Raw genomic sequence first — 13,351 nt, 5'->3', positions numbered from 1 at the left:
TGACAGAGAAACTAAACAGTTGGCCCTAAGATTTAATAAAATGGAATGGGATTTTTGACAGCTGATTGTGGTTCAGAGTATTACATGTAGGAAAGGATGACAGAAGCAGGATCAGATGGTGGACAAGAAGAGCTACAGTCTGCCAGCAAAACAGGAAGTGTCAACTACAAGGAGGGAAGGGGGACAAATGGCAGAAGTGCAAGACAAGCTCAAGCAGAATGTGATGACATCAAAGAGGAAGGGAAACATTTTAATTCTGAATGACACAATTCTGTACGGTAAGGAAGAAAGGAAGCGATACAACAAACTAGGCAACAGTAAGCAAGGCACACTGTGATTAATCCCTGAAATGAGCAGGAGTAAAAGGGAATGGTAAAAAAGAGCAAGGAGGGCAGAAGTTCAATCTGTTAAGAAGCACGGAGAAAATACAATGGGACAGTGTGTGTCAGACACTGGCAATCATGTAAGAGATGTGGGTACAACAGTGAAGGTGCAAGAAGGGAAGTGTGGAAAAATGAAACATCCAACCTAGTTCAGAGGAGAAGTGAAAGAAGCTGCAAATGAGAACAGAAAAGCTTATAAGAAGGTGAAATTTGGAAATGAGAAAGGTTTACAAAAAAGCAAAAGTCATCTAATAGACTAATGCAGGCATACAAAAGAAGCTAAAGAAATGAGGAATAGACAAAATAGGATTTTAAACACGATGGGGAACACAGGGGGACTGGAAATCGGCAACAAAATAGCTTAGGCTAGGGCCTGAGCAAAAATAATGGACGTTTTTTACATATTTACTGAGAAAACATCAAGAAGGCAATATAGGAATGGCTGCCACAAATAGGGCAGTAGGTGAAAAAGACAGAAATAAGAGCTCTACAGTCTTTGAGGAAACGAGGCAGAAAGACCAGATGAGCTGTCTCTCACAGATGCCAACTGAGTTCACAGGAGCACCTTTAGGATGACTGCCTAAACAGTGCAGTTCATGCTACACAACTGAAGGGCTGCAGCGGTAGTTCCCCTGCACAAAGGCATATCCAGGAAACACCCTAAGAATTACAAGCCAGTTAAGCAAACTTCTATATCAGGGATGAAAAAGTGCCTGCTGGGCAGGCTGGATGAGTTTCAGAGTATTAAACGTCTTACGGAGGAGTAAAAGCATGAAGTGTAGCAGAGGTCTTGTCAAATAAGTTCTATCCCCACCCATAACCAAACCACACGAAAGTGGAGAGGACAAACTGTGGGACATGCAGTATCAAACATTACAGGGAGGCCTCGGACGACTTCCTCAATGAGCCTTTACAATGTAAACAGTGCACAGCAGCTATATATCAAATGAAAAAATATTTAAAACATATATAGTTAAAATAACAGAATCTCAATAAAAAGTACTACAACTACAATTGTATAACAGTTAATTGTCAGTATTCGGCACCATGTGAAAGCAATGGGGAACAAATGCTGCATGTTTTTAGAATAGTTCACATATTTATGTATGCGTACACAAGTGGTGCTGCGGTAGCATTGTCGCCTCACAGTAAGACGTTGTCCTGTTCGATTCTCAGCTAGAGCGTCTTCTGTGTGGAGTCATGCTTGAATGGGCATACCTTCGTTGAAGGTTGTGCGTCAGGGCTGGCAACTCGGCACGTAAAAATCTACTGCCAATCATTAGTGGACCAGCATTCCGTTGTGTCGACCCCTAACCGGGAAAAGCCGAAAGACACAACAACACAAGTATGCACATACATGTAGCAAAGTAGCCGTTTTAGTCATATACACTCTTAGGCTCAATAAAAATACCCTTAAAAATGAAAGACTTGCATGGAAACGGCTGCAGCAAACACTCTGCAAAATATCCTGCTCTATAATAATGCAGTGAAAACATCAGGAACACGGTACTGTTTTCATCAAGAAAAATATTTATCCATGCAAGTGCACACATGTCTTTAGCAAACCATCAGTTTCAGTTGTACATAGTCTTAGTGCAATAAAACATGTCATGTGTGGAAGGTGTGGCTACTTCATATTGAAAAAAATACACAAAGCATGGCACATAACATTTACATAAATACAGGCACACGGTTTCACACTGCACAGCCATGCTAGTGGCGATTAGGCTGCTCAATGACTCTGGTGTCATTAATCTGCATGATTTAACATAGCTCAAGAAAATCCTCCAGCCTCAGATGACAGATTTTCTATTGTCTGCCCTTTATTTAAAATAATGAATGCTAACTGCTAAACAATAGCAAAAAACAAGCTGGTTCACTGTTTTTACAAACTCAATTTCAAGAAGTAAATGGCAAAGAATATTGATAAACCACTTAACAGATATGCAAAGTAAATTCCTCTTTTATCTCAATTACAACATGACAACTTAATAGGTCAGAGTGGCCCCACATCTGAGACAAGGCAAACAGAGTGCAATAACTGCACAATCACATGGTAATTAATAGGAAATGTGACCTCCCCTCATCCACAGTGTCTGTGACCGTTTTATACTCTACATCAACATTAATAGCATATCGTGTCACTCCCCAAATAAACACCTATCAAAAATCAAAGACCTGCCTGATATACAGTGATTTAAATAAGTTTTCTTCAAATCCCAAATAAGATGCCATGTTTAGTTTAAAATGCAAAAAAAATAGCATGTTTCACAAAAGTGAAAACTGACCAACCTGATTCCTAAATTCATAGTTTCAGCTGTTCCAAGCATAGTAATAGCCAGCAACATATTGTTACAAATCTTGGCAGCCTGAAAATAAAGTAAAATACAGTCAAAAGAATTGTCCTCATAACTACTGCGGGCAGAAACTAAAAAAAAAAATTGTTCTTGTTGTTTAGGTACGGTGTGCTGGGTGTGTGTATGGCTGTTTCTTTTCCAGGCATGAGTTGAGAGGTTACACAATAACAGGGATAAAGAAAAAATGCAAGCAGAATAGTTTGCTTAAATACATTTTACGTAATTATAAAGCAATGGTGATGCTGTTTAACCAACTAGAAGGGCTCTCAAATCAGTATTCCTGACTCGCACACTAAACTTATGGGAACAAGGTTATTATTCCAAAGAAAGTACAAAACACTAAAGACCAATGTCAAGGTTACCTGACCAGTTCCAACTTCTCCACAGTACACAATATTGGCACCCATGCTGCTCAGCAGTTCTTTAACAGCAGTGAATTCTCCCTCCTCACCTCCTACCATGAATGTTAGGTTTCCAGACCTTGCAGCACCAACACCTAAAAGTAAACCATAATGCTTATTAGTGGATGACACCTGATTTCTAAGCAGTCACTTGTTTTAAAGTTAAAACAGTAAGTAAACATAAGAGAGGCAGACCCTCAGGTATTAGAAACAGGCAATGTTCATCAGATCATAACCCATGAACTGTACCACCACCAGTCAGAACTTCAGTGGAATTATACAAGCACCAATGGACTTTCTCCTCCGCTAATTACTGATGAATGCACCTTAAAAGCAGGACAGTGAGCAAGATGCATAAACAGATGGTAATATCAAGTTTTCATGTGAATCGTCAAGACTGCTGAAATTATAGTACAGTTTGTACTAAACTCCATTAAATACTTACAAGACATATCCTGAAAAGTTAACTATTCTAACATACTATTTCTGTGAATCCAAATTTCAGTTCTAACTTTATGACTAAGGAAATGCATACTTGCAGGGTCAGAAGACACAACCACCTAGGGAAGCAAATAGGTAATGATTTTTCTTTATTTGTTAACTAGGTAGTTAGACTAAGCCAATGACACTTTTCTGCCAACAGCCTAGCTACACCTCAGAATTTGTCTACTTTGGTCACCAGTACCTGCACAAGTCCTGTATCATTTGTGTCTAAGCAAGCACACAGTGTATTCTGAAACTAGCACATCTAGTCCTGTGACTCTAGAGGAGGGTTCCACCTTCACATAGACTTTATTTATCCTTTGTCAACTAGGTCAGTCCCACTAGGCTTAAAGTAGCCTCTTTTCAGGGGAGATCCAAAGTGGTATTTATATCGACTAGGGAAAATTTGAACAGGGCACCAGAAAAATTCACCTGCTCTTTCAATATTCTCTGTGGGATCTTTTACAGCCATCTGAGATACCACCAAGTCAGCCAGATAGGACTTCCGTTTAATGTTTCATCCAAAGGCTAGAACACTCGAGTGAAACACCCCCTAATGCTGCAGTGCAGCATTACCAATTGAAAATGAGTAGAATCACTTTTACATGGGAATGCAGACATTCATTAAAATGGTTAGAGTTAGCCAGTGCCATGGCATAGAGAGAGAGAGAGAGAGAGAAAACCCAGAATACAGCTGAGGCAACCTGGGTTTGATTAGCAGCTCAGCATCTGAGCATACTAATAAGGAAGGAAGTGGCCATGCTGTTGGAAGACGGGAAGGGGTGTGTGTCAGGAAGTATACAATGTGGTATGATCTCCCAAGTGGAGCTTGAGGAAATTACCACAAAGTGCTATAATGAAAGGGAGGGGAGGCTTGTAAGGAGTGGTTCAGGGCAGATCATCCATTCTTTCATGAAGTCCGAGTGAAAACGTATTTATCCGAGCGTTTATGTGAAAATAAAAGTTGTATTTACATATTTTTGGGTGCCATTGGAGTGTGGTTCTTCGTGGCCTTCTGAACTGCTTAGATTTTGTTCTGGTTTAAAGGTCTACCCAAACAAATGACTGGTGCCATAAACATGGCCTCAAGCTGAATACAAAAAAATGCATCTTCATCCCCTTTGGGGAGAGTGACCTCCCCACAAATTATCACATTAAATCAACATCCTAAGCACGCAGTCATTCATTAGGGATTTGGGCACCCAGACTCATAGCAACCTGACTTTTGACCACCATGTTGCTTCCGTTGTATGGAAAGCTTTCTACATGGCCCATCTCATAAGTAAGGGCATCTCATCCAGGGACAAGGAGGTCATAACATCCCTGTATTATTCCCTTATAAGGCCCATTATTGAGTACAACTCCCTGTTCAGCATGTACCTCGCAAAGCACATGCAGCAGCTGTACAGACCACAGACTTTCCTCACCAGGAGAATCCAGGGCCTCAAAAATCTACTCTGTTTCATACAGACTCCTCAGAGGTAACCTCTGTCTGGCATACAAGCCGATCTCGGACCCCGCCTTGATGGGACTGCTGCATAACCGCAAGTCAAGCTCCACTGGAGTAACCCGCACATACAGCCTTAACCTTGTCTATGACATCAACAGGACTTGTTGGCGGGACATACTTCTGTCCCAGAGAGTCCATCGGCGGAACAAACTCTCTCTCTGTACGTCAAGCAGGGCACCTCTCTACCCCTTTTTAAGTGCAACCTGGATAACTGGATGAGAAATAGAAAATACATCCTTGGGATTCCACATGTGTCCCTGCTGGACAGTGGCATTGGGTGCTGATTTGTCTATACATGGGCTAAACTCTTGGCTAGTCTTATAAGGGCTTCAGGGCCAATAGCCTAGTAACTTCCTATGATCCTACCATCTCCATGTGACTTGACAATTTACCTGGATACCTTATAAACATTGCTCACTATGTTACTATCAACCTCCCTCCTAAAACTGTTTAATTTAAGCTCCATACATGATATGTTCTCACAGTAAGATGGATTGTAGTGGTGATGCCCCTTCACAAGGGCAACCCCACCACTGAGCCTGGGAACTATAGACCAATTAGTCTGACTAGTCTGATTGTAAAATCCATCATATCTGACCTTAGCTATATCATCAAAAACCATTGCTAGGCTAGACCCTTACCAGTTTGGTTTTGTCAAAGGGAGATCCTGCTTTTGTTAATTTAAATTTAACTGGGCACCGACCATAAATGATCTAATTTCAGCCTCAGCTTACTTAGTCAACTTCTTTGAAGTTGCACAGGCAGTAGACAGCAGGGTAGAAAGCTACACCATTTATTTAGATCTGACCAAAGCTTTCTACACTATTCCTCATGCTGGTATCATAAAACAACCTACAGATTCAACTAAAGTCTGCAGGCCTTCCACCTTAACTGCATTCCAATAATCACCCATATGTACAGATTTTCACAGAATGCCCAGATTTTGCCTCACATTTTTGGTGTGTTCCTCCTAAAAATCCGTACTTTTCTGACAGATAGCTTGAGGATTGAAGTAATTAAATAATGACAAACATTTGAGTTTAAGTCTCCACATCCTTCAAAAAATTCATGCTAATGCAAAACCTAGTATTCTATCAACTTTCTAAGCTTGTAAGAGCAATATTTAAAATATGTCCTATTTGTTCCCCTGTCATTTTAGGCTTTGTCCAGATTTTTTGCTCCGAGAGGGTGAGAGGTATGTAAAATCACCATTGCAACCACTGATGTTTACTCCCAGTACAAAGCTGCCCAATGCCGTCATATATTAAAAATAAATACAGAGAAAGCAGAACAAGAAAGCAAAAAGTTAGAAATGCTATACAGTGTTTTAACTTAATAAAGGGGTGATGTGACTCAAACCTGTAATGTTACAAATCAAAGCTCTGCTTATCATATGCAACAGACAGCAGAAACCTTGTAACTTTGCAAGCTAAAGCATCTGTAATCACAGTGAGCTGCATGCTCTATGCATGAGTCTACTAGCCTGACTCTGGTTACATGAACAGGAATTAAAAAATGCTGTCATGTGAATCTCTAATGTAGTTTAACACCAGAACCATGTTCTCAATGAAGTCACTGAAATAATTCCGCAAAAAGCATGTGCATTTTCATTTCAGTCCTGCTGCAGCGTTTATGACTAATCCTGTGATCTGAACCACAGCAAATTAAGTAGGCAATGGAAGTCAAAGCTTACAAACAAAATCCAATGTCATCCATCATAGGTCAATAGCTTTGGATCTAGATTACAGACTGCTAAATAGCTTCAGAGAGTCATTTATTAGAACAAAATTAATGCTGACAATAGTTCTCAGCTGGTTAATCTTTTGACAGCTGCACTTTCTCACTTGTACAAACACTTATGTTTCAAGTACAAATAAATTAGTTAAGCAAAAAGGAAAAAAGCAACTGAAACGATGGGAGAGAGAAGATAATTAATCTGTGTGTATAGCTTTCAGATTTTTCTGTGTTTAAAACAAATGGAAATTTTAAATGTGCTTTGCAGCCTTTACTGATGAGATGAATTCATAAACACGTTGTAGAATGCTGATATGTAACAGTGAAAAAGAGGATTTTTATTTGTCTTTTTTGTACACAGCTATCATGGCATAGGTTATGTGTAGAACAGTGTGGCACCACCTTCTATTTAATGCAATAAAAAAATGACACGCAAATTAAGTGTCTTTGTCATTTGTTTAATCACATTTTTTTTTTTATTTGGGAGCACATATTTCTCAAAAGAATATTTTTAGATGGGCAAACAAACATGAGAACTGACTTTGTAAATGCTCATGCCAAAAAAGCTTTTTAAACACAAGCCTGAATCCAAAGGTCTGCAACTATCACAATGATCCACTTTACTTGCAATTCTGATGGAGTAGCATGCATGAAAAAGTAGATTTAATACATCTGCAGCCACCAGAAAACCTTAAAATAGACCAGTCCACCTGAATTTTTAGCATTCGATTTTCAGAATTGTTTTCCAAAAGCCATAATGACAAATTAAGAAACATGAAATAGAGGCATGGCAGACCACAGAAGGAGAACACAAAGTAGGGCAGTAGTCTGCCAAGAGTGGGTGAGAGATGGCCTGATATCAGCATTAAAACAATAGTGAATACGAGACAGAGGACGCTAATAACAGAGCTGTGATGAAGTAATCAACTTAAGCTCATAATATAATTGTGCCATCTTGGCAAAGTCATACCTGAAAAGGATCATTTGATCTGTATATTTACCTGGTTAAAAAAAAAGAAAGAGTTTAAAAATGTGCAAATAAATAAAATAAAGTCAGCACTTTACCACAATACCATGACATCTAAGGAGTTTGTAATAAGTAAAAGAAGACTAATGTAACTTTTGATGTCAAGATGACCTCCTGATACCTGCCTGTACTGGTAGTGTATGGTAATAAAAGCCTGACTACAGCCCAGGCAAACTGAGATTGATTAGCAGCTCAAGCTGGGAGTATTGGTGTGCCCATTTTGGGGGAAGGGATGGATGGGGGTCCTGGCTGGCTCACGCTTCTACTTTATTGACACAGCCTCCCCTGGAGGAGGGGGGGCATGTCAGAATGTGAAAAGCTGATGCAGGCAGAACATAGATAACCACCCAAGATAGGGACACTGGCCATTGTTGACACAAGTGGAGGAGTTCACATGTAGACAAAAGGGCATGGTAATAGTTGGGATGCTGGCAATGGCATAAGCAACTCCAATACCTGCCTGCATGAACGTCCTCCCCAGATAGTTCTTCTCTACTGGATTAGAGCATTTTCCACCATTTGGTAACAAATTAGCATCCAGAAGGGAGGGACCTGATGGTCAGCAGACAAAGAAGGAAAACCATTCAGTTAAAAATGACCCCTAAATATCCTTAAGCAGCTTTGAGGGTTTATTAGGTCTTTAAATCCACCAAAACGATTTTGGGTTGATTTTCTCATCCAAGAAACAATGTAAATTACTTAGAGAACTACCACAATCCATACCTAAAATCAGAGCACCAAGCAGCTTTCTCACTTCTCTGGGGATTAGAACTGCTCTGCTGAGAAAGTGAGGCCCATGAGTATGGGCCATTATCACATGAGCATCATCTCCCAGCATGCAGGTTATAATGCTGTGCCCTTTTGATTGCTTAGGTACAGCATGGGACTGGATTTATCTGTATGGATAAGGAGTTGCCCTGGAAACATCCTTTAAGGCCAGGAGAATTTCTCTTATCACAGACTTAGAGCAATTTGCTTTTATCACCCAAGCTCATGTCAAAGCTGTACGAGCATAACACAGGTTTGGCATTTTCTCTTGTTTTGCTGCTTGTTAGCTAGTACAATAAATCTGTAAATACTCATGTCATGGAGTTCTGGGTGGTGTGAAGCCAGTGCTTCAGAGAAAGAGACAGACATCAAATTCACTGTCAGTCACTGCTCTTTCCAAGGTGCAACAACTTTGGCGTTACTAACAGGGTACGGCAAACTGGCAAACCCCCCCTCACACTCAGGATGTGCCACATAATTACAATGCAGCTGTTCCACTTCAAAAGACCAGAGAACCCTTGCAGACGATTACAGGTCATTGCTTCTTTCAGGTACGTCTTCCTGCTATACAGTTGAACTAACCAAATGAAATGAAAATTCCTCTCTACTGCAATGGGCCTTCTAATGGCAAGAGATGCTGGATGGCTATGTTATTGTGTAAAATATTCAAATATTTACAAGTACAGTCACAAGCAATCGTCCAGCAGAGTCACATTCATACCAGCTACTGGCAATGCCAAAGCTCTAGCCTGGCTTTCAATTAAAGTGAGCCTACAAGGGGTGTATGTTAAAATACAGCTGTCAAGTACCTATCTGTACACTAAGGCTAAGAACATATGTGAATGTATGCAAGGAAGATGAGGTGGAAAAACAGGAGCAAAACTGAGACCAGCACGCAACAAGCATGCTTACAAGATGATCCAAAAAAAAAAAAAAAAAAAAAAATACTAGGCAAGATACCTCTGGGTTGCACATCAGTTCTACTGTCAACGTTAAATACAATCTTAAAATTACTGAAAAGGATTCTGCTTAATACTGGGGGTCAAAGATTCCCCAATGTCATCTTTAACTACAATATATACTCTGTCTCACTTCAAGGACCGAGAATATTTTTTTATACAAAAGTAATGCAGTTAACATGCCTGTACGCTTGGTGATAAATATACTTGCAAGAAGTCACCCACACATAATCAGCTGTTTCAGCATGCTAAATTACAGTCTTCTCTCACCTTATGAATTCATTTTTATTCCAGCAATCCCAAGCATAATGTCTTCTTTGTTAAAAAGAAAAGAAAAGAAAAAAAAAAAAAAGACCGAAAGAGGCTTCGCAGCTTCTCTATAACATTAAATCTTTAATGGCAACAGGATTGGCACAAAACTTGATGGAGGTAAGGCAAACAACAAAACATCGTATCATTGCACTTTGAACAGCATTTAATATATCCCACACACACAAACTTATTTCTAGAAAAGAGTCTCTTCTGGGACCACTTCTACAGAGTTATTAGGTATCCTCTGATTAGCAAGCATCTACATGGGCCATCATCCATCTATAACAGAATGTGACGGAGAGCTTAACGGGAACAATGCAGTCACAACATGTCAACAAAAGCATCAGCTGAATCTGTCCTTTGCTGCTGGGTGGGGGTAGTGGGTATGATTAAGTCTTGACGTAGCTGTCAGTAATACTGAAGAAGAATGCTCTTCTTGAATAATCGGTAATTAACAAAGGCCCAAGAGATTAGAGATGCACAGGAAACTCACCTTACTGAACCTGAAGACATCTAATCAAGTCTGTACCCTACACACAAAGCCTGCCCTTAAATGTGACCCAAATTCACTCAGAGCGATGCATATCAGTTCTGAATGAGGCAGTCTCTAGGGCAGTACCACACTACACTTCTTTCAGTCAATAAAAGTGTCACGGTTCTGCTTAAAATAAGCAGTGAACAGAGTAAAGAGACTATTAACCATCAGAAATATGTACAAAGTAAATGAAGACCGTATGTACCTTAGGCCTCTTAAGAGCCTACATAAGCAGTACAACATTGACAGAAAAGCCACAATTACACTGATGTAGAATCCAGGACAGCGCCCAACAGTGTCTTGTGCTCAGCATTAAAATTCATTTTAAAGATGCTGTTGGGCCACTGAACTTCAGAAATGTGTGTTGGGGGAATTTTCAATTATACTACCTGCACTGTTTCAATACAGCAGAAACCTCCACCATAACCCCACTTGTGATTCAGAATTTCCAGTTATGCTGTAATACCCTGTTTCAATACTTTCAATTACATTTTTGTGACATCCGAAAAAAGTGGATCAAGTTTACTCATATCCAATGGAATTTGAAAAAAAAAAAACAGAACTACATTATGAAGTTTTTTTTTTTTTTTATGGCTGGCATACCAAGGGAGGAAGTGACAAAGGTCACTTACAGCAAGACACCAGTCCTCATGAAAATAAAAGCAACAACACAGTGTTTGTTGCTTTAAATACCTCAGGTGCACCAAAAAAGGTAAAAAAGCAAATCCAGACAAATATCTTTCTTCCTCTGGCTTATTCTTCACTACCTATGCAAACGTGCTTTGGCCGAACATTCATTTCAAATCTTCTGAAATTTAATTTAACTGCAGACCATGCACACTGACTGGACTGCTGTGCAAAAGATGCCCAACAGTAAGCAAGTCTGCTACAGGACCAGGGAAAATACATGCAATAGCATCCATGGAGGAACCATAGCTCTGTTATACTGTTCTTTGGATATAACGGTCCGTGAGTGTGAGAGTGCATGTGCGCACACACAAGTTATATAAATCTAACCGCTCTTTTCTGACACACATCCAAGTTTTTAAGTAATAAAGTCATTCATAAGCAAAATTATGTTTTCTTTCATTCCACTACAAAAGCGAGTTGGCTTAATTATCATTAGGTTCACCTTCCAGGATCTATTTACTGAACTGTGACCAAAGCATCCTTCTCTGGCCAAGGATAATGCCCCCCAATACATCAGGAAGATAAAGTGGCAAGAATTCTTGCTTCTTTACATTGTACTTGACTTTGTTCCACTTTTTTTTCTGACTAGTCGATTACAGATTTAGGAATAAAAGTTACACGAAAATGTCCATCCTGTCAACTTTTACTATCTAAATGAGTTAGGATTCAAAATAAGAAAAACTGTTAAAAGTAAAACCACATCTTATTTTACATAAAATAGACTTCTATCTCTTCAAAACAATTTCAGAAACATACTGTGCTCATTTCAGCATGCTAAAAGGGTAAGTACACTTACGCAAACTATTTCTCCACAACAGATCCTCATGATTATGTTCATAAAGCAAGCTGTGCAAAATGGAACACAGCCTGATTGGTTCATACACAATATTTCTACAAGCCGTTCAGCTTGGACTACCCTGTACTGAAGTCAAGGTAACATGAAACACCATTCCTCCATCTCTAGGTAATACCCATAAAAGCAGAAAACTTTATGTAAAAAAAAAATGCAGCATAAAAAGCTGGTAAGGATCACCTGTAAGTGTTTTTTTCCAGAATGATCAGTGCAACCTTTTACCTAGGTAACCCACAGATATAACAATGGGGAGAAAACATGAGAAAGTAGCACGGGAAAGTAATCTCATGCAAAAGTAACTTCTTAAGACAATGTTAGTGGCACTTTTCTGCTTCAAGTCTGTTGCAATAGGTTTTACAGTGAAAAGAAGCGCTGGAAGGAGCCAAAGAGCAGATTCTTTTTTGACCATACAAGTTAATCTCTTTGATGGGCTCTTGGCTGGATTCATCTTTATAACCCCTAATACCACATTTGTCTTCTGTAAGATCACACATTTCTGAACATCTGTATGCCTGTATAAATGGGTACCATGCATCACCATCTATGTAAGCACAAATATACCTCTAACCTACCAGTTTTCCCCTATGCCATTACAGAATAACTTCCTACATCAAGAAATAGAAATTCAAAGGTTTTTCATTCAAATTACTAAATGTTTAATATATTTTATTTATTTGTTTGCTTGTCTTAGCTGATAGTGAAAAGTCCAACCAGGTAAAATCCCATTTTCAGCAGAGGCCCAGGGAGCAAAGCTCCACATTTAAGTTACACATGATGTACATTTATGACTGCAGGGTAAAAACACCAATACATGAGCTTATTTACATGATTTTTACATATTTTTAAATATTTCTAACATGAGCATAGCATTTAATGCAAAAAAAAAAACAGGAGAGAAATTACATCAGCTAATTGTTGAATAAAAAATAACAGAATAACAGTTAATGTATTTATAGCATGATGGTTGCAGGGGAAGATCAAACCGGGGTGTTTTTGAGTTTAGAAATTTACAGACAGATAAGCAGAATGTAGCTTAAAAATATGAAAGGAGTAGTTATGGAAATAAGCAGGAAGATAAATGGACAGAAAAAGAATTGTTAGTGGTGGGGTGTGAGAGGAGGAGGAGGAGAAGTAAGAGTTTAGGAAACAAGTGCAGTACGAGGAGGAGTGATATGGTACAAAAAGGGGGAAGCAAAGTGGCTGTAAGAGTTGGAGAAAAGTAATCCGAGTAAAGCTAGCCAGGTGAGCAGGAAGAACACATCCATCTTTGACACAGGTGCTGTTTAAGCAAAATTTTGAAACTATTTAAGTTTTCTTTCTGTTTTAACGGTGTGAGGAT

The 13,351-nt window shown here is 39.2% G+C and overlaps 1 protein-coding gene across 1 annotated transcript in view; it reads right to left on the bottom strand.

Annotated features, from left to right (window-relative positions):
• HIBADH (3-hydroxyisobutyrate dehydrogenase) overlaps window positions 1-13,351 on the bottom strand; it is a 1,358,718-nt gene that overhangs the window by 408,886 nt on the left and 936,481 nt on the right. The window contains exons 5-6 of the mRNA XM_044066811.1: window positions 3,103-3,236; window positions 2,676-2,752 (exon numbers count right to left, since the gene is read on the bottom strand). Of these exons, the coding sequence (XP_043922746.1) occupies window positions 2,676-2,752; window positions 3,103-3,236 (211 nt within the window). The remainder of the gene's footprint in view (window positions 1-2,675; window positions 2,753-3,102; window positions 3,237-13,351) is intronic.

The sequence above is a fragment of the Protopterus annectens genome, chromosome 3.part1, assembly GCF_019279795.1.
Source record: "Protopterus annectens isolate FY-2018-M chromosome 3.part1, PAN1.0, whole genome shotgun sequence".
Lineage (NCBI taxonomy): Eukaryota > Metazoa > Chordata > Ceratodontiformes > Protopteridae > Protopterus > Protopterus annectens.
Note: the sequence above shows the minus strand (reverse complement) of the source record. Positions and strands in the feature narration are given on the sequence as shown.